Raw genomic sequence first — 20,516 nt, forward strand, 5'->3', positions numbered from 1 at the left:
TTTATTTGTCAAAATGTCTATATATGTACTTTACCTTCCATAAAAATAATATCAAAAAAGAGCAAATATGCATCAGATTTAGAAAGCAAGCAGTGCCCTATTCAGTTTCTATTGTTCTGTTGCTCCATATCAAAAAAAGTGTAATACTGCTGCTTACAAAATTTTAACCAAATTATTTGTGACACAATGCTTCTGGCAATGGTTGCAATGTCAGCCTTTAAACTCCTGCATACAGTTACATCTGATCATCAGCAAGCACTCCAACAACCTCATGAGATCGCCCGTGTGCATATTCCACCCACATTACACTTGGATTTTAAGTGATCCCTTTTTAGGACTTAGGAAACCAAGAAGAATGTTTTAAACAGGGAATTCTGAATGTACAGAGTTTCAGAGAATCACTCATAATATTTACTCTCCAGCTTAGGACCGAAGCTCCATTCCTGCCATTCCATTCCAAGTTGTAGGTCTTGGAAATTCTGCTGCATGGACTGCACAGCCCCAAAGAAATATGACAAGTGATTGTTATAATGGGTGATACTGACTTCTACTGACATTCTTTTAGGTGCTCACTCTGCACTCAGCTGTCAAAAAGTGTTACACATTTGTTTCTTTTATTTTTGTTACGCTACAGAGAAATGGAAAGAAATTGCATTTTGTAATCACCTAGTTCAGGAGACAGGTCATCCTAAGATCAAAAAGAGTTGTGTGGTGCAGCAAAACCCAGTGGAGAGAACAGCTCCAGAGACAAAGCTCTTGTAGTTTCCTTAAGTACTCTATATTTTTGCCAAGCATATCTTTAAAGCAATTGCCCAAAAACAGATTTCCCAAATCCTCTGTAGCCTGGTAAAGAATTAGCTGTTCTCCTCAGCACTGCTGTGCTATGGGGCCATCCAGTATAGAACCAGAGCAAGCTTCCTCTCAATACCAATTTAATGAGTGACAACACTCCCTTGATCTGTTTCTAAGACTGACCCCTAAGCTGAGATGGACACATAACCGCTGTATTTATGTCCCTCCACAGGGATGCCACTGCATGAAAAGAACACTGACTTTACTATTCAGGGGTTGCCATGAGCAGTTTGCCTTTCAGTCTTACTAGTTCTTTTTTTTGTACAGGAGGTATGGAATGAGTGCAAGAAACCAGAATGAAAAAAACTTCTACTGAGAAATCAATAGTATTATCAAGGGTTAACAACTTTGCATTGCTTCAATGCTAAAATAAAACGTATCCTTTTCTAGGAGATAGCCAAACAATCCTGGTGTCTTCTGCTTGATCTTCAGGATCAGGTGGATCTTCCTATACACCAAAGGGAGAAAAAAAATCCTGAACATGAGTGTGACTTGATTTAGGGCCACCTCTACATTTCTGCCAAATCAATACTCTTCCTGAAATATTTATTTATTGTCTAATGACCTCCCTAACACTTTATTATTTAATGTGACCTTTAGTAGGTTATAGCTTGGCATGGTCACATGAAGCAAATAGCATTTCACTCTCAGATTACATTTATTTCAGTAGTTAAGTGCTCTTCAGCATTGAGGAAGAATGGCAAGAATGCCAAGGAGTGGAGCAGTGGGAATGCCTCAGCTACAAAGCGCCCCTATCCATACAGAAAGAAAGGCTCTTCAGTGCCTGTAGATGGACCTGCCTCTCCTGAAAGCAGCAAACCCATTGTGTTTCCACTTTCTCATGCTACAATTTGCACATGAGATAAGGAACACTGGAGTGGCAGAGGGCTTTAGCCTCTGCCTGGCCGTGGCTCTGCTGTCAGCTGGCAGCCCAGGAGGACAGCAACTGAATTCTTGCCAACTCATTCCCTCTCCCACAACAGGAACTGAAGGTGATCCCTGAAAAAGCCTTTGGACAATTCTACTGCACTGGCAGGCAGCAGGTATTTGGTAGTGGATATCTTTAGTATTCTACACAGACTCAAAGGAACAACCCTAAACTTAGAAGAAAAGAATACCCCAAAGTTAGTTTACCTTCTTTTTTTGTCCTTTTGGTTCTTTAAGTCAGTCCAGTAAGTGGCGACAAATCTCTTCATCGTGAGTCTTTTTAACACCAGCTCTTTTTTCCCATGCAATTTTCTGTACTTCTTTGCTTATCTTTTTTAAAGGATTGATACACGGACTGCAACATATTAAAACAGCTGAAACTGGTTGATTTCCAAAGTAGGAATTTAGAGAAGGTCACCTAGACTTCCACCATGAAATCTTAGCTCCAGTGAAAAAAACTCAAAAGGCTAGACTTTATTCCAGGCCATCATAAGATTCATCACCAGAAGAAAGATTAAGGTGAGGAGAAGCATTTCAATGCTTTTCCCATTTCTTACATTTTCTTCATGAATTTCACCTTTTGATTTATACAGAATCACAGAATCATTCAGGATAGAAAATACCTTTAAGATCATCAATCCCAACCATTAACCCAGCACTGCCCAGTCCACACAAGGCACACACAGGCCTGGGACACCCCTTGCTGCCCAGCTCTTCCTGAAAGAGGAATTCCTGCACAGGGCTGCTTGTCTCATCCCCAGCAGCCCAGTATGGGGAGACAGTGCAACCATGACCAGAAATTTCCCCAGTACCAAATCAACAAAATTCTGGCTTCTTATCACAGTTGTATTAGGGATTGGGCAGGGATGAAGACTTTTCTATTCAATTTTTAAAATCTACACAGTATTTTTCACTAGTGCTATTTAGGTGCATCTGCATTTTTCTAACCTCTGGTGTTTTAACCTACCTTTCCTTACATGTGGTTCTTAAAGAAGACCAACAAAACTGAGAGGAGTAAGATAGGCTAACAGAGTTATGGACAGAGCAAAACCAACAGAGCACAGCTCCAGACAGGAGATACTGCACTGATAGCACACAAGGGAGATTGCCAATTGGCAGGGAACAGATGTGTAGACTCTGCTTCCTGCATGAAAAACACCACTGGAAGGAGGCAAACACACAGTTTGTCCATGGGGATGTGGAAAGTAACAAACCCTCACTGACTTGGGAAATTAGATCAACTAGAATTGATCAGGTGTGGCAAGGAGAGGGGTACTCAGGTCCCCCTATCAATGTTACAGGAATTTCATGTTCCTACATTTTCTTTGTCTGGCCATGGTATAGAAACCTTGCAATTTACTCTAGAGGAGGCACAGTGGAGTTAAACAATTATCCCAAATTTCATCAGCAAAAGTCCTCTTATTTTTTCGATAACTCTAGAGAACAGATTTTACTTTTGTGCACACCAGTTGCAGTACAGATTTGGCACTGTTCATAGGACTCTCTTGACAATGACTGTATAATGTTGAAAACAAAAGAATTTCTATCCAGGGAGGTTTTTGGCTTATTAAAGGAATGTTTCTCAAAGCTCTATCAACTGTCTCTAAAACTCAAAGTTTCAGTGTGATAGGATTGCACCCTTCCTCAAACTTAAATATATGATGTTGGAAATTTAAACCATTTAGCATCTGGTTAGTTACTGCATTTATAAAACAAAGCAAAAAAACAAGTCAGCAGAAGAGCAAAATTCCTAGTTTCACTGGCTATGAAAAAACACAGAAATGATCATTTAAACATTAATGTGAATTCTCCCAAAATGAAAACATATTAATTCATTTTCCAGAAAATTTATGATAATTTCATGTTGATTCTTTGCCTCCCGCTTTCAGAGTCACTGATGACTCAGTGCAGTTATCTGTATGCTGAGTATCAGCTGTTGAGCACGGTGTAAGATGTAATGTGGAGATTTTCACAGCAGGTTTTGTCAAAATGTGGAACTCCACAGCAAACAGCCATCTGCCAAGCAGCCTCATTAGTAAAGTCTGTGTGTCTCTGTATATGTGCACGTATATGATCCCACACAGATGACTATATCTTAGAAGAGCAAAAGTTTAACACTTGGAGGAAAAAATCTTCAATAAAAAGACAATTCTGTCATATTAGCCAAGCTGTAGCACCAGTCATTCAATATGAACTACTACCTAAGCAGAATAAAGCATAGTTATGTTAATTCATTCCATCAGTTTAATGACCTTGATATTGTGGAGTTTACATTTTCCCTACATCCTGAGAACACATACACATGCTGAAACAATTCACACTATCAGACACTAAGCTGCTTGCATAAAACTTGCAGGCCCTATACATTAAAAACCTCACTCTGCATGTTAGTAACAGTAATTAATTCCCAACTCAGATAATTAATTCCCAACTCACAGCCCCTCTCTCTTACTCTGCTCAGGCCTCATACTTTGTTCTTCCCTTCCTTGTCTTATTGCATAACTCCAAGTCTGTCCTGAAGGGACTCTGCTTTTGTGTTTTATGTGCAACTTCCCAAGCAAGTGAAGTAAGACTAAGTCCAAGTCTTTTATATCCAGGTCTTAGAAAGAGTACTGGGGCATTAAATAACCTTTTTTCTTTAAGCCAAATTGATTCTTTGTTTTATGTAGCTTCAAAATAGGATTCATCTTTTATGTTTGAACATTAATTTCTTGTCCTTTTTTTTTTTTCCCCAATCTTGTTTCCCCTCAACTAGTTAAAATATATCAGTTATATATTTTCACTATTTAGAAATAGTACTTAATAAATTAGGTCTGGTCATGTGCTAACACTTACCTTCTCTGCAAAAGGGCACAGCAGCAGATTGGTAGAAATCCCAAAATCAAAAATCCTCCTCCGGTAAGCAAAACCACTCGAATAGCCAGCTGCACATCTGTAGAGGCAGCAGAAGTTTGCATTAGTTCTGAACAATTCTGATACAGGCTCTGAGCCTCAGGTGACAGAATCAACCTCTAAGACAGAGACCTTTGCTGCCATGAAGTCCCAGCCATGTTGCCACTTTGCTCAGACAGATATTTCATCAGCAAAGCTCTGACAGTACTCACACCTTAAGACAAACTCACTCAAAGATTTTAGTAAATGCCAAGGAAAACTGCCATCTCTCACATGAATTTAAAGTTGGACTCACTGATCACAAGGGTCTTTTCTAATCTAAATGATTCTATGATTCAGCAGCACAATGGCAAAAAAAGTAAGTGTTAGGAATGAGCTCAGATGAGAAAGAATCGGTCTCAAATTTCACTTCAGTTCGAAAAGCAGTGTTTGTTTCGATCCAGAAGCAACCAGGGTTTGGGTGAGCCCAGGGCCAGGGGCACAGCTGACTGGGAGGAATAAATAATAGTTAAAAAAAACAATCAAGTCCCTTAGAAGCTGTTTCAAGAATGGAGACAAAATCTTTCAAATTAATTCTATTCATCTACTTCAGTTCATAACTTCTGTAGCATTTTCTTAAGGCCTCATTTAATTACCAGTGAAATTCAAGACAAACCTCCCAACAGGAAGAACCATTCAGTATTCAGCCCGTGACCAGCTGACAAACATAACTGCCTTGAGTCTAATATCTGCTAAGTGCTTCTATTTTGTCAACAGATTGCTACAAGGCAAACAGTAAGTGTTTGCATTTTCTTTGGACATATGCTGTACATCCAGGAGCATTCAAGGAGCTCATTAATCTATGAACAAATAATTCTGTAAAATAATCAGCCCTTTATATTGATGTCTGAACAATAAAAGCTAACTGGAATGAGGAATCAAGCAGTCACAGCTGAATAAGCATATTTAATTTTAAAATTTGCTTCAGTATGTATCTTAAAAATTAGCAGAGAGCTATAATTTTCACTGTAAGCTTTTCTTCTTGCTGTAGTGAAGTGTTTTTTATACAAAATATAAAGGCCAAAGCTGGGACTGAATATTATTAAAACCTTTAATTTCTGTCATATGCCCCTAACAGATTCTGATGCCATCACACTGGATAAAACTTGGTTTTATTTTATTTTATTTTTGGTTGAAGACAACCAAAAATTATCTAGCTGGTAGTAACTACAGCTGCCCCAGCACTGATATGTGGAGCTGCTCAAGCACAAGAAAGTATTCAAAGTCTTATTTTGGCCTCAGACTGGTCCTGAAGAAGCACAAACAAGAGAAAGGGAAGTCCTGTCAGCTGCCAAGTAACCTTGGGGTTTCATATCTGTGTTAAATCAGCTTATCCTAAAAATTGGGATATCACCTCTGAAATCAATGGATGTATACTGAAGTATACCAGAAAGAACTAAATCATTAAGTTCTAGATTATGGTTTCTTTTTGCTAACTTATTATCCATGTTTGGCAGGATTGCTTGTATCTGAAAACCCTTCCTACATTGTTGGTTGTTTGTCCTTGGAAAAATTAAAAATTTGTCTGGACACAGCCCCTGGGAAACCCATTGTAGCTAGTGCTGGTAGAACAGGGAGGATTAATTATATGGTTGTGAGAGGTCCCTTCCATGCCCAGTAATTCTGTCTATAATAAAACACCTCTAAATTATTTTCTTTTTTCAGTTTGTTGAAGGAACCTCCATGAAAAGCAACAACTCTTTCTAGAAAGCTATACAAACAGGAAAAATTTATGAAAAAAAGTAAGGTTTGATACAATCCTTTCAGTAGGGCAAAGACAACCATGGAGTTATAAGCAAATATAGGATCTATAAAATGGTTTTTGCATTCATATAAGAAAAAAAAACCATACCCACCAAGTTGATGCTCAAAGGAAAAAAATTAGGTAAAACATAATGTTATGGCTGAAATTTGATAACATAGAACTACTGACATTTTGGTTGAAAGAGACTTCTGCAGATCACATAGATGAATCTTCCTCTTGAAACAAGGCTACTACCAATATGAGATAAGTGAGTTGTGTCTTGTTATATCCAAGTCTTGAAAACCTCCAAGACTGGGGACTCCACCCCTTTTCTGATGAACTTTTTCCCCACTAATGCCTGAGCTAAATTTCTTAAGCATCAGTTAGTGGCAATTCTCACTTGTTAAATCATGTGATTCTTCCAGGAAGAATTAGTGACTCATTTTAATAACTTCCCTTCTAAACAGGCTTCAGTAGCTATTAAACAACCAATTAGCCTCCTCTTTACCATGTAAAATACAAATCCAGTTCCTTCACTTTTTCTTCACTGCACTTTCATGGAGTCACTACTTTGGATTAACACCCACTTTCAACAGACAAAGCCTTTACTTCATTCTTTGTAATGACATATGTGACTCTCTTTATTTGTATGGCACTTGTTCTTTGCTTGCGCTGGGCTTGACGGTACCCAGAAAATTTTCTATTAATCAATTGTTTCCTTTTTAGTACAGATGAAGAAATCCATGCAAGCTTACAGTTACTTTAAAGAGAGGGGTGTCCTGGAAAGCCAGAGGTACAAAGAGCAATGAGAGCTGTACTGTGTGAGCAGAAGCAGGGTTTGCTCTGAGGCAGCAGCCCAGAGCCACACACTCACCATCTCTCACTGGCATGTAGCACTGCTCCTCCTGGCCAATTCTGAAAGGACAGCAGTGCATTTTTGAGCATTCAGACATGTTCAGGCCTTCAACAGGACAAGGAGTGAAGAGTTGCTGATTGCTGAGGCGGCAAGCTTCAAAAAGAAAAAAAACCAACATCGGGTAAAATGTCTATCCTGGGAGCAATGTGAAACTGAAGGAAGTCATCACTTTGGTGTCTCTAGCATGCTTTGATTAATTAAATCTGCCAGAAAACAGTATCATTGACGTTCATGTATGTTCTTTCCCAAAACATAAGCAATTTCTATATCGAAATTAGCAGAAAAGCTAAATCATGTTATAGGGAATCTTCTGTAATTTGCTTTGTTTCTATAAGGATCTATTACAAAGCTGAAAAAAACCACCATTGTGACACTTTTTGTACTTCAGTTTGTAAAGTAAGTGAAAAAGACAAAGTAAATTTATTATTATTTTTTTTTTTTTGGAAGGACTGTATTGCAACTAACCATCTCTGGTACTTATTTGTTTCTACCAGCTGCTAGGAAAAACCCAACAACATCCAATACAGTTAATGAACAGCACATTTAAGCAATTTTTGAGATTTCCTATTTAATAGCAGATTTATTGATAATCATGAGATACTCTGTGGGAATGGTTTAAATGTTTAAGATAGTTATAAATAGTAGATGTCTCTGCATATTTGATTCCTATAAAACATCATATCTCATCCCTTATGTTACACAGCAGCTGCAAAGCATCATTTGGTTCCAACAACTCCCCCAGGACTGGCTGTATTGTCAGCCTCACATTTATCAGAGACATTACTGGTAGCCAAATTCAGTTTATTAAAGGGGGGATCAGGATCTTCATCAGTCCTCTGTACTTAGGCCTACATGTGAGCAATAGTGGTGGAGGCACACTGATATTAATGCAGAAACATATCAAGGGAAAAAGTAGCATTTCTCCTTCTCTTTCCTTTGGTCTGTGGTCTGGTTATGGAATCAGGCTGGCTGTTTTTATATAGAACAAATCCTTTTTGTACTCATATTATTTTGCTTTTTGATATTAGCAAGTTAGCATTGTGATTTTCATCTCAATAATTTTATGAAATAATGTAGTTCTTGTAATTTTACTTCAGTAATCCAAAGGTGAGTGCAGAAGTCTAATCTAACAGGCCTGAAACCTTCCTTAGCCAGTAGAAGTGGGAGAGACACCAGGGTGGGACAAAATCCTTCTCTCATTTAGGCTGTGCCAAATTCTCTTTTGTCTCTAGGTGTATGTGGGAAGACTGGCAAACTAGTCCAGATGAGATACAACAAAGCTAGGCACGGTGGATCCTCTGCCAAACTTTGAGCATAATTTCAGCATTTCCAGCACAGTGACATCACTGGTGATGGAGGGTTTTGCAGGAGGGTAGCAATGCAAACAAATCTGTGATTGTCCCAAAGAGGCACTTAGCAATCCTATTCTGAAGAGCTCTAGTGAGTTTTACAGTATTAGACTGAGGGTTTTAAGGACATGAAATGCTGACAGGTAGGGGAGGGAGGGTGGACTGGAAGTGAAGCAGAAGTGGGAAGGAAGAGAAACGATGCTGCAGTGGTGAAGTGACACTTACTCATTGGTCTGAAGAAGCTCAAGAAAGATACGAATACACCTTCCATTGTCATGTTAGGTTTGCTGGCTGCCTCTGCACTCTGTTCTGAACCAGGCTCAATCGGTGCTGCAAGAACTGAAAGTTCACAATGATTAGCTCATTACCATCAAAACTATCCGTAATTAATTAAAGCAATGACATTTTCATACTGATTATCACTCATTAGGAAGGCATTTACAGTCATCAGGAACTGTGTCGACTGATGGCTAGCAGGGTTAAGCACAGATGTCTTTCTGTTGTATTCACTTATATTGCTTTAAATTGCTTCATGAACCACAATGAGTAAAGAACTAAAGCTGTAAAATTTAAATTAAAGAATGCATTCAGGTGGAAATTGTCAAGGATAAAAAGCCCTGCTGCTCACCTATGAGGTGCAGGTTACATGAAAATGCTTTGCTGCATGCATAATTATATTTCTCCTATGCACACAAGCAGAACTTCCAGTTTTTTACATAAAGATCAGACCCCAGTTAAAACACAGGAACATGGTGAAAGGCACCTTTATCAGACACAATCAAATATGCATCTATCCCAGCTTCTTACTTCAGACAGTGACCAGCTGCAGTTGCATAGCAAAAAGCAAAACATCTCTAAATATAGAGGTACTGTTACACAAAAGCTACTGATTTCTTACTCTGGGACTTCCCAATCACCTTTCATTTTCATTATTCTGAAAAAAAAAAATAGGATCAGTAAACCTTGCTGCCTCTCTACATCTCTTTTTCATTACACCAAAAGTGCAAATCACAGTAGGACTCCACTGGCAATCAACCACTCCCCAACAAGGGGGAAAAAGAGAGACCCAGTATTCCCACTTGATTGCCTTCTTCCTCTCCATGAGAGAAACTTACACCATCACCACTTTAATAGCTTTCAGTGACAGTTTGCTGAAACCCATTTCATGGTGTTAGAGTCCTTATGATAGAAGTTAGATCACAACCTAACCAAAAACTAAAGTATTGAACAACTTCAGTCTTTTGGATAATCCTTCAGCTAACAGCATCGGGAGGATAAAGTAGGAAATTAGGAAATTACTCGTCCTGGGGCACAACTTGCCTCTTCTGTGCCATACACAACTCCCTTAGGAAACAAAAAAGAATGGAGTAAAGAGAATTGAAGGTACTGTCAAAACAGACAATCTGAAATTATCGTGCAACAGAAATGTGATCAACAAAGCTCACACTGACAGTTATGTCTTGGGGTCCCTCTCTCTGCCAGTAAACAAGACAGAACAGAAAATTTTAAAGACTTTGTAATGACTTCATGGGAAGTTCATGAGATGAGGTTTCCAGCATTCAGTTTGGTAAGAATTATCTGAAAACTGTGGCTGCCCTACACACTACTCCCATGTGAGGGTTGAAAGAGACATGAGCCATTTACATAAATTTAATGGCCATTGCTGAACTTACACATTTATATCTATGTGAGCTCACACACACTCTGGAAGCTTTTTAAAATGACATAGCAACTACCAGCCTCTCACCAAGAGCTGAAAAGGCTCTGAGGTCTGGCTTCTCAATGCATTAAGGATCAAATGCAGAGATATTCAGATGGATCCTTTAGACATGTCAGATGACCAAACTTCTGTTAGTGCAAATAATCAGACAAAACCTTTCTAATTACTTTGAGTCATCTCCTGTAATAAGCAAATACATCAATTCTCCACACACTATAAGAACACCTTTAATAGTATGCTGAAAAAAAAGACTAAGTGGGGGAAAAATAGAAGAATCTATAACTGGGTGAAAAAAAGAAAAATTTGTGATCAACTGTGAAATAAAAGCAAGTTCCACTGGCAGGGACGAAACCAGCAGCATGTATTTCTTGTAAAGATGCAGAGGGAAATGGGAACTATAGTTGCAGGAAAATAAATATATGTTGCTCTATTTAAGTCTCAGAAGGGATCAATCCAATCTGAAACAATTGCTCGTAATATTTCTCAGTATTTCCCAAGATTGCTTGCTAGTGAAAGTACTTGCTGCTTCTTTAAGAATGTTTTTATCCTTGCAATACTCACGTGAGTGGACACTACCAAGCAGGAGCAGGACCATGAAGACCCATGCTCGATGGGTGCCGAAGGGCAGCATCACTGCAATGAAACCAAGAGCAGTAATAGGTATAGAGCCCTGCATAAAACAAATTATTGATCTTAACTTCATATTTATGGGCTAGAACAAACCTGACAGTTGATTGCTGCACAGAGCAGGACTGCCTTTTTTTGCAAGAAAGAGGCCAAAACTAATTGAAAATATATGTGTATATATTGTCAATAAATTTTTTGAAGAAACTACTCATTTAAAGGGAGTTCAAAGTAAGTAAACTTGTTAAGAGACTAGCCAAAAAATTATCTTTCTTAAGTGTTCCAAAGCTGGACACCTGGCACTTAAAAAAGATAATTTTTATCTGAAAATTTTAATCTGAGTTCAATGAACAGAATCAAGAATGAAGAATGAATACATTTTGAAAGCTTAAAACTGAATTCAAATTTAACTCATTGAATTCTTCACTCTTTTCACAATTGGAGCACGTGAAGAGCTTTGGATAGCATTTTTAAAAGGTGGTTCAAAATGGTATTAGGGACAAAAATACTTTTAGAAATCCCCATGTGATTCATAGTAATTTAACAGCAGGTTTAAGCTGGGTTTTGTACCTGCAAGCAGCCCCTGATGACTGCTTTGACAGATGCTGTATTTCACGCTGCCTGCCCCTCCTGTTTTACCCTAAAAAGGGCTTTTTTCAATTATTACCACTTAGTTCTAAAGACAGCTTAAACCTACAGACAATTTGTTAGTAGTGGGGAGGGGAGAACCCCATTTGCTAAAGTGCTGCACAGGGAAAAGGCTGGCTGAATTTCACTGGATATTGCCCTTTGAAGGGTCAGCTCTTTCTGCACTCCTGCTCAGTAAGGAAAGCTTCCCTGCCCTTGGAAGTACCTCTGCTATAGAGGAATATACAAACATGTTCTACCACATGGAAAAACTACTTTGGTAATGTGAAATTATCTCCTAAGAGGACAGGAATCATGTTTTCCAAGAAACTTATTAAAATTTAATGCTATTCATGACAAATTGGGAAAAGAAGGGAGAAGGAAAACAAGATGAAAATTATTTTTCTTGCCATTACTTACTTTTTTTGCTGTTTCCTCCAGCCCTGCTTGAGCAGGGTATGAGCAGATCCCCAGGGTGCAGCAACCACAGACTGGCCCTGACAACCATGGAACCAAAGAACATCACAGTCACCACCCCAGGTTCAGGTGCATAGAATAGGTTGGAGCAACGGAGGGGCCAGAAAAAGCTCAGTGTGCTTTGGGAGAAATTTGTCCCTGCTGTAACTGTTGGAAAGCCTCTCAAGTCTCCTAATTCACCAAGTTAAAAAACAAGTTCATACCCTTACCAGTCACTCTCCAATGTACAATACAGAAACATCACCTAATTGAGCAGCCCAGGTAAGAAATCAAAACGCAATCCTCTCAAGTCAAACACTTCAGTCAGAATGCTTAAAGCTTCTCACTAACCCCTGAAAGGTGACTTAATTAGGTATTCTTCACCAAACATTTGCACACTTGAAGCACAAATCTGACACATATCTTCCTTAGACTTGGAAATCAAATTGTATCCTGGGCTGCATCAAAGAGAATATGGTCAGCAGGTCAAGGGAGATGATTCTACCCCTCTACTCCACTCTCTTGAGACTCCACCTGGTGTACTGCAACCAGCTCTAGAGATCTGGCCCGATTTCAGCTGGGATATAATTAAATTTTCTCCTTTGTAGCTGGCACAGTGCTGTGTCTTGGATTTAGGATGACACTAATGCTTATAACACACTGATAGTAGTTGTTGCTAAGCAGTTCTTGCTCTCATTCAAGGACTTTTGAGCTGCCCTGCTCTGGCAGGGAGCAGGTACACCAGAAACCAGGAGGGAGCATGGCCAGGACAGCCCACCTGGGCTGGCCAGGGGATATTCCACACCATGCCACACCACACTCAGTATTTGAACTGCAGGAGCTGGCAGAGAGATGCCAAACACTGCCCAGGGATGGGCTGGGCATTGGTCAGTGTATTGAGCAATTGTATTTTGCAGCTCTTGGTCCTCTAGGATTTCATCTCTCTTAGTCCTTTTCACCACAATTATTACAATCATATTCTATTATATTTCAATTATTAAACTATTCTTGTATCAACCCATGATTTTTACTATTTTGTTTCTTCTGATTCCCATCCCCACTGGGAGGATGGAGGGGGAAGGGAGCTCTGAGTGAGCGAGCAGCTACCTGGTGTTAAACCAAAAGTTCCCCCCACATGAAGGACATGGACCTTTTCAAGCTTGTCCAGAGGGTCATGAAGGTGACCATTGGGCTGGAACAGCTCTGCTCTAAAGACAAACTGAGAGACCTGGGGTGCTTCAGCCTGGAGAAGGCTCTGGGGACACATCAGGGCCCCTCTCAGTACCTAAAGGGGCTACACAAGAAAGGTGAGGAAGACTTTCATAGCAGGTCCTGTGCAATAGGACAAAGAGCAAGAGTTTTAAATAAGAAGAGGTTCAAATTAGACTAGATATAAAGCTGAAGTTTTTTACAATGAGGGTGGAGAGGCCCTGGCACAGGTTGCCCAGAGAAGCTGTAGATGCCATGTGCCTGGAGGTATTCTAGGCCAGGCTGGAGCGAGCTCTGGGCAACTTGGTCTATGGGATGGTGTTCCTGCCCAAGGCAGATGGAACTAGGTGATCTTTAGGGTCCCTTCCAAACCACACCATTCTAGGATTCTACCACTTCCATTCCTTTTATTAAGGAAAGGCTCTGAATAGAATGGGAACAGTGTTTTTAAAATATACAGAAACCTAAAGTAAATGCAGATGCCATCAAATCGGCATTTCCCTTAACAGATGAGCTGCCTAAAGCAGTTGCAGTTTGCTAAAAGCCATCTGAACTGGTAAGTGAGCCTGAAAAAAACTTACATATTCACATGGGTTTTTTTCCTCATTTCAGCTAATTGCAAAACAAGTTTAAAGGGTGGATCTCTTTAACTTCATTTGTATGCAGCACTAGCTTGCTAAAATAAGTAACAATACATACTATCTTCAGTTTCACTGTTTCACTCTACACCCAGACTAGACTCAGCCACTCCAGCATCTCCAATACTTGGCAATGTCTAATCCCCAATCCTTCCTTTTCTGAAGCATATGATTTACATGAAAGTGAATTTTTCTGTGCTAATTTACCTCATGGAACACTCCAGACAATGTGATGCACTTCTGACATGGGACTTTTCAGACTACTAAGAACCACAGAAAATTGCCCCCCCCCTCCCCCCCCCATTTTAAACAGAACATTTAATTGATTTTACTACATTTAGGAGCGTTGATTTCCCTTGCTGTAGCTGTAGTCTACACCTGAGGCTCACCTGAGTGCATCAGGCAAAAAAGTACATCCAAACCCCAAACCATGCCTAATGTTTGTTCTAACATTTCCGCAACAATCAAGTTCTTAGCATGTACAGACTACATCCATGTGATCATTTTTTGCTTTAAATTAATTGCTTTTATTGGAAACCAGTTTCCTAAATGCAGTGCAAAACCGTAAGTAAACATTTTCTCTTACTGAATTTTCAGTAGATACACAAAATTACCTATGATTGTTGCTCTTTCTTATAATCCAATTCCATACAGTACTCAAACCACACAAAAAATACTGCTTTAAAGTCTATTGTAAAGTAATTTTTAAACAATGTAAAAAAAAATATGGCAAAATGACTCATCTGGGTTTAACAGCAATTATTTCTATCAAACTGTTTGAGATGAATGACCTTCGTAACTGTGAAAGCACAAGTGACAGATGTGTTATGCATTTTAAAAAATTGTTTGTAGAAAACCAGATTCATCCCCTGATGCAGGCGAAAGATCCAGTCCTCTATCAAAGAATCACAGTGCCAGAGTAAAAAGCTGTTTCTGTAAATCACAGCATAAAAATACAATGTGAAACCAAGGTTGTGCTTAAGTCTAATGAACCTCTGGCAAGGAGAACCTTATGATCAAATTTGAATCTACTCAGAACACTAAGCTCACTTTTCCTAACATATATTAAGCTGCCTTAATACCTTAACAGTGAAAACATCCCTAGTCACCCCAATTTTCACGGGTGTGAATGTCTGGAAACAACTCTGACTAGCATCACTTTGGACAATGTTAAGTTCAAATGAACGATGAACAAGCTTAGCAAACACTACTGCAGAAACAACAAGCTCAGCCTTGTCACTTCTTAAAACATGATTTGAAGGAGCCACCAGAGCCAGCAACACATCTCCTCCACCCCTTAACACAGGTATTCCACGTCAAGTCTTGCTGCTTCTGGAAATAAACAAAACCTTTACACAGGATAAAAATATTTAACATCTCTTGCAGATTAGCAGAGAAGTTAGCAGAACTGCACAGCAGGACTCCTGCAATGACTGAGGAATACTCAGTGGAAGCTAAAGTTTTCCCTCTTAATACTCAATATTGAAGGGTTTTGCAGGGAAACATACTGCAGTTCAGAAAAATAAGCTGCCTTTCAGTGTAAGTGCTCCTAGGAAGAAGCAGGGTCTACACTCAGTCTCATACCCACAGTACTCAATGTCCTTCCTGGACATGGTACACAATATTTGATACTGGGGACAAAGAAGGGCTGAAAAAGCTCATCACTAACTGCTTCAAATAGCTTTTGCATTTACAAAACTAAACCTAGTATCTTCTTGAACTCATGAATGCTCGTAAAGAGATTTTTATCTGCTTAAAAAAAGCTGAATAAAGAGATTTTTTTTCCTTGATAAAGTTTTAATAACTCTGAAAATCTTACCTCCCCACCCATCATTAACAAAAATTCATTCAGTAAACAACAGAAACAAAAACTTTTCTATTTTTTTAAGCATTTGTTAATTTATATGCTTTGAGCTTTACCTTACTGAATTTAGATTTTGGCATGATTCACAAATACCTCTCACTCTTTCAAAAAACTTTATTTTAAAAATAATTTTAAGTCATTAGACCGTACTTTATAATAGTTACCAATAGGACGGACCTGAACTCAAGCATCAGACATTTGTTGCACTTTCAAGTTTTGTAACAACATGACTTTTCAAAATAAAAGTGTACATTTAGATTCACAGGTTAATTTGCTGAAATTTAATAACATTTGAAATCACTGGAATATGAACTGAAAGGGATATATGTTAAATACACAAATACTGAAAAAGTTCATAACCCCAAAACCCATGTGGAAATGGAATGCAGCCAATTAGTCAGGCTGTGGTTTAGGAATTTCACATTTACCTGGGTTAGCACCTTAGTGAACTCAACCATTGAATATGAGAAATGAATGCATGAAGAGTGACCACTCAACAGGTACCATTCCATGAGGAGACTGTCTTCTTGAGCATTTTGTACTGTATTTTTGAAATCTGGTAATATTTGAGACTTTTCTAAAATGTGTAAATAACCAATGACTACAGTTAAAATCTAAACAAAGAAATACTTTCTACTGTCAGCTGAAATTCTTTAAAGCAATCATTCATAAGGATTGCATCAACATCAGTTAGCAGAGGAAGATCAAACTTTATTGAAACTGCTTGCATACAAAATATATTGCACTATAACCAAACAAATGTCAACATAAAATCCAATCTGTTGTAGCTAATATGTACAGAGAATATTGCCCAAGAGCAGTTACATTACAAGGTCAGTCTACCTTGGTTAATTATCTACAGTATTTTAAACCAAACAGCTTACAGATGATGTGTGCAAGGTACCAATTTCTGTTTTCAAATACTATACATTCCCAAAATAAATAACTAGAAATCAACATTAATGTTTGGCAATACTTTTTAAGACATTTTATATTTGTTAAATCATGTGCAGTTCGTTGCCAGTTTTAGTATGCTCACCTGTATGCAAGGAAAAAAAAGAATGAAGAAAGCAAAGAAACAAAACTCACAAAATACAGAGGCAAGGTCAAGTTTGTACAATTCTGTACATAAACAGTGGCTCTCCTGGAGTAATCTGAACAAAAATGAACTAAAATGAAGGTCCTTATGCAGTTGTGCCCAGTTAAGTTTAACATGTGATCAGAAATGAAAGAAAGCACAGCTCCTCCCACCACTTCCCACCCTTCCCTGGTGTACAGCTGTACTTTGGATCAAATTCTGTGACACCTTCATATTGGCTGGTAATTAGGACCCTGCAGCTCAAAATATGAAGAACTTTTATTTTACCTTCACTATTTTAGCTACTGTGTCTGTAGTTGCCAGGGCATGACATGTGGTGACTTTCTTCTTATCTCTCCTGAAATAGCCTCCAAATTAAAATAAGCAATTCAAAAATTTTGGGAGGATGAAAGCCATCAATGGTTTAGGCTGGTCATCTGGCCAAACAGCAGGCACCCATTACTAGCTTGTGAACATGTTACACTTGTTCCCTCAGTAACAATGAGTTTTTTAGTTTTCCACAATGGAAAGATTTTTTTTTTTAGTTTTTCTTTTTTAAAAAAAAAGCTTCTGTACTGCCTACAAAGAAAAAAATTACACCCCTTTTTCAATAACACTATTTGCCAAATCTTCAGTGCAAAATAAATTTCCTATTCTTATAACTGCCTAACTGAATGTTTATGTAAGGAAAAAATTATGGAAAGCATGCACTTGTCTATAAAGTACTAACGTCTGACAAGGATTGCTACATATATTTTACATTTAGTGTTACCAACTCATCTTCCCTGATTTCTGCATCCAAATATAATATTCCTACCTGCCAAGATATAAAAAAGGCACAGATCATACAACTTTTTTGCTAATGAAAATGACAATTGTTACATCACACAGATTTCAGGGTCCACCAAAATATTGAAAAAGGTGGACCAGAATGTGAACTGACACAGGACATAAAACGACATAGCATTTCATGAAGAACTGGTAAGTTAGATTGAAAACAGAAGCCAATTTGATTACTGCAAACACTATTTATTCTGAAAATTGAAATTGAGCAGTGAATTTGACCCGATGTGTTAAAATGGTACAACTGAACAGAAAGTTTACCAATGCACAGCTCAGTATTTTTAAAACAAACAAAAAAAGAATCTTTCATTGTTTGAACTGCAATATGTACTTGGAAGCAATTTTCAGAAGTTCAGGTATTTTTATGCAAATATTTGAATAACTTCTTATTCTGAAAACAACTGCATACTGTTGATGTTAAAAAAGGCTAACAGAGAACATATGTTCATTTCATGCCCTGCGCCATCTTGCCTACTATTTTGTCTTTGGCCTAACAAGTTTCTCTAACATGGAATAGGAATTACTGAAACAGTATAGGAAGTATGACTTCAGAGTTATGCAGTTTAGGGGACTCCGTTCACCAGCGGCTGTTGAGCGTCGGCGCCGTCCGTCTTCTCCTTCTTGGGGTTCCGCTCCTTGCCCGCGCGCAGCCGGCTGCCTTCGCTCGAGGTATTCTGTAATGTTTTAGTGTGGACACTCCTTTCATTATTGCTGTCAATTCTGATCTGGAACAATTCAGAGTTATATAAAGCATTCTCCACCCTTCCTCCACCCCTGGGTGTTCTCTGCCTTGGCGGACTGTGAGCAGCAAACAGTGCCAGCCCCTCATGGCTGCAGGGGAGGCCGTAAATTCTTTTCTGTTCAAAAATGCCACATACCTGTGAGCCAAAACATCCTCTGCCATCTACCTAGCCTTTGCATCTAAGAGAAAAATTTCCGGTTTGTTTTGCACAAAAGAATTGAATTAATATCAGATGGATCTCTGAATCATTATTTCAACTTCTAGTAATTTGACTTCCTACTCTTTGTATGAAAAAAGCCCCCAAAAGACAGTGTCATTTCATGGCAGCTTTTCTGATTCTCAAAAAAATCTACTCAGACCTTTTATCAATCTGAAAAAAAAAGATCCATTTAATACACCAAAGAAACTTCTGCAGCCTTTTTAAGTGGTCATAGAAAATTTCAAGAGAGCAGGCTGAAAGCAAAGTTTTATGCTTGCAAAGGGGGCAAATGCTTATTGCTCGATATGTAACACGATTTTTCAACTTGCTCAGCCAGATTTGAACAACATTAAGTACTTACTTTCTTGCAACGTGTCACTGCATCTAAATCTTGGAGCAACAGATAAAACCCCCCATCATTTAAGGGCCCAATCTTTTTTTTAGCACTGCATTTCCTCACTGCCTACTTCAAACTTTGTAAGGTAATTACTAATTAATTATAAATTAATTATTTATAATTATTTATTTTTTGTTTTGCCAAGTTATTTATTTGCATTTCAGATGCCTATTCGGCCTATTAAATTACTACACCTTGAAGTTCAGCCCTCCCATTTCAAAAACTAAGCACTGGTCACTTGTTCTGTTTTGTCCCTTTCTTAACCAGGCTTTCTAAAAAAAACAGCTAAGAGTCATCTCTATGTCCCATTGGAATCCTGACTCCTGGTACCACCACACAGAGGCAGCAGCTTGCAGCTGCTCTGTGTTTCTTCCTCCCACCTTAACTCATCCTATGCAGTAAGAGATGGTAGAAGGTTTGCAAGGACAGTTTACGTGTGGGGAAACTTAATATATACAGCTTGATAAGTTCACAGAACAAAACATTTGAAAAAATAGAAATATCTTTATAAGAAGCTTAAAAATATTTAAGGTTACAAGATATTTAAAATCTATTACTTGAAAACTTTCTTGATGTGAATTAACTTACTTTCTAAACTGAATAGCCTTCAATTGCAAATGTTTCATTTAGTAGTGAAGGTAGTTTCTGAAGTTTAATCTTTCTTACTCTGAGGATTCTGGCTACAACACACTCTCTTTATATAGTGTTAAGGATTTTCTTCCCTCAGGTACATAGAAAATAGACAACAGCAGACAAGACAGCAAGAAGTAAAAGCTAAAACCAAAGCACTAGTAAGAACAGATATTGAAATCAAGCTGGTTAGTAAATCCTTGGGACTTGTCATCAGTTTTTCACCAGACAGAGCTAAACAGCATTACAAAATTGCATCTTTACACAGCTTGATCTATTTAAAGTCCTGAGCATCTGTGTCATTTTGCAACACAACTTTTGTAGATGTGATTAGGGAGTCAAAGAATATGAAATTGCAAGGCTACTGTAATACTCACAACCTTGAAGACTCTGCTGTTACTATATGATACAATGCAATTTTAACAGTACACACTTCCCATATGAGAAGTTACCTCAAGAGACCCGTCTGCTGTCCTCCCTTTCGCCTCTCTTGAGTTACGCTGACGGTTATCTGTTCGTGACTGTTCATCATTGCCTAGAAGAAGAATTAATCCACTAAGTTGCTCAACAAAGACACGATCTTCTGCCACTTAAATTTTATACAAGCACAGTAGGCAATTCAGGGTTTTCTGTCTCCTGACCAAATATTATTACTAACATATAACAATAGATCTTAAACTATGGGCCAGGATCACTTAAGAAAATGTTCTCAGGTGGTAATGCAGATAAAACCTCAGTGTTTAAAACCACCACAGTTTAAAAAAGACTGA

At 38.4% G+C, this 20,516-nt stretch overlaps 2 protein-coding genes across 5 annotated transcripts in view; both read right to left on the reverse strand.

Annotated features, from left to right (window-relative positions):
* Nucleotides 1-1,159: 1,159 nt before the first annotated feature.
* On the reverse strand, nucleotides 1,160-14,282 carry FMR1NB (FMR1 neighbor). The gene is made up of 6 exons (XM_085570967.1): nucleotides 12,111-14,282; nucleotides 11,001-11,072; nucleotides 8,945-9,058; nucleotides 7,329-7,463; nucleotides 4,615-4,711; nucleotides 1,160-2,134 (listed from the first exon to the last, which is right to left on the reverse strand). Exons 1-6 carry the CDS (start codon nucleotides 12,211-12,213, stop codon nucleotides 2,017-2,019), a joined length of 639 nt encoding a protein of 212 aa, XP_085427093.1. The 5' UTR covers nucleotides 12,214-14,282; the 3' UTR covers nucleotides 1,160-2,016.
* Nucleotides 14,283-15,953: 1,671 nt separating this feature from the next.
* Nucleotides 15,954-20,516, reverse strand: part of FMR1 (fragile X messenger ribonucleoprotein 1) — a 31,279-nt gene continuing 26,716 nt past the window's right edge. For 2 of the 4 annotated variants that reach the window (XM_021547879.4, XM_021547878.4), the window contains exons 14-15: nucleotides 20,199-20,281; nucleotides 15,954-18,452 (exon numbers count right to left, since the gene is read on the reverse strand). In XM_021547879.4, coding sequence (XP_021403554.1) covers nucleotides 18,342-18,452; nucleotides 20,199-20,281 — 194 coding nt within the window. In that variant the 3' untranslated portion in view covers nucleotides 15,954-18,341. Of the gene's footprint in view, nucleotides 18,504-20,198; nucleotides 20,282-20,516 lie in introns of all 4 variants that reach the window. The other 2 variants (XM_085570966.1, XM_085570965.1) reach the window with 1 other exon arrangement.

The sequence above is a fragment of the Lonchura striata genome, chromosome 4A (genome assembly GCF_050655825.1).
Source record: "Lonchura striata isolate lonStrDom1 chromosome 4A, ASM5065582v1, whole genome shotgun sequence".
NCBI classification, from domain to species: domain Eukaryota; kingdom Metazoa; phylum Chordata; class Aves; order Passeriformes; family Estrildidae; genus Lonchura; species Lonchura striata.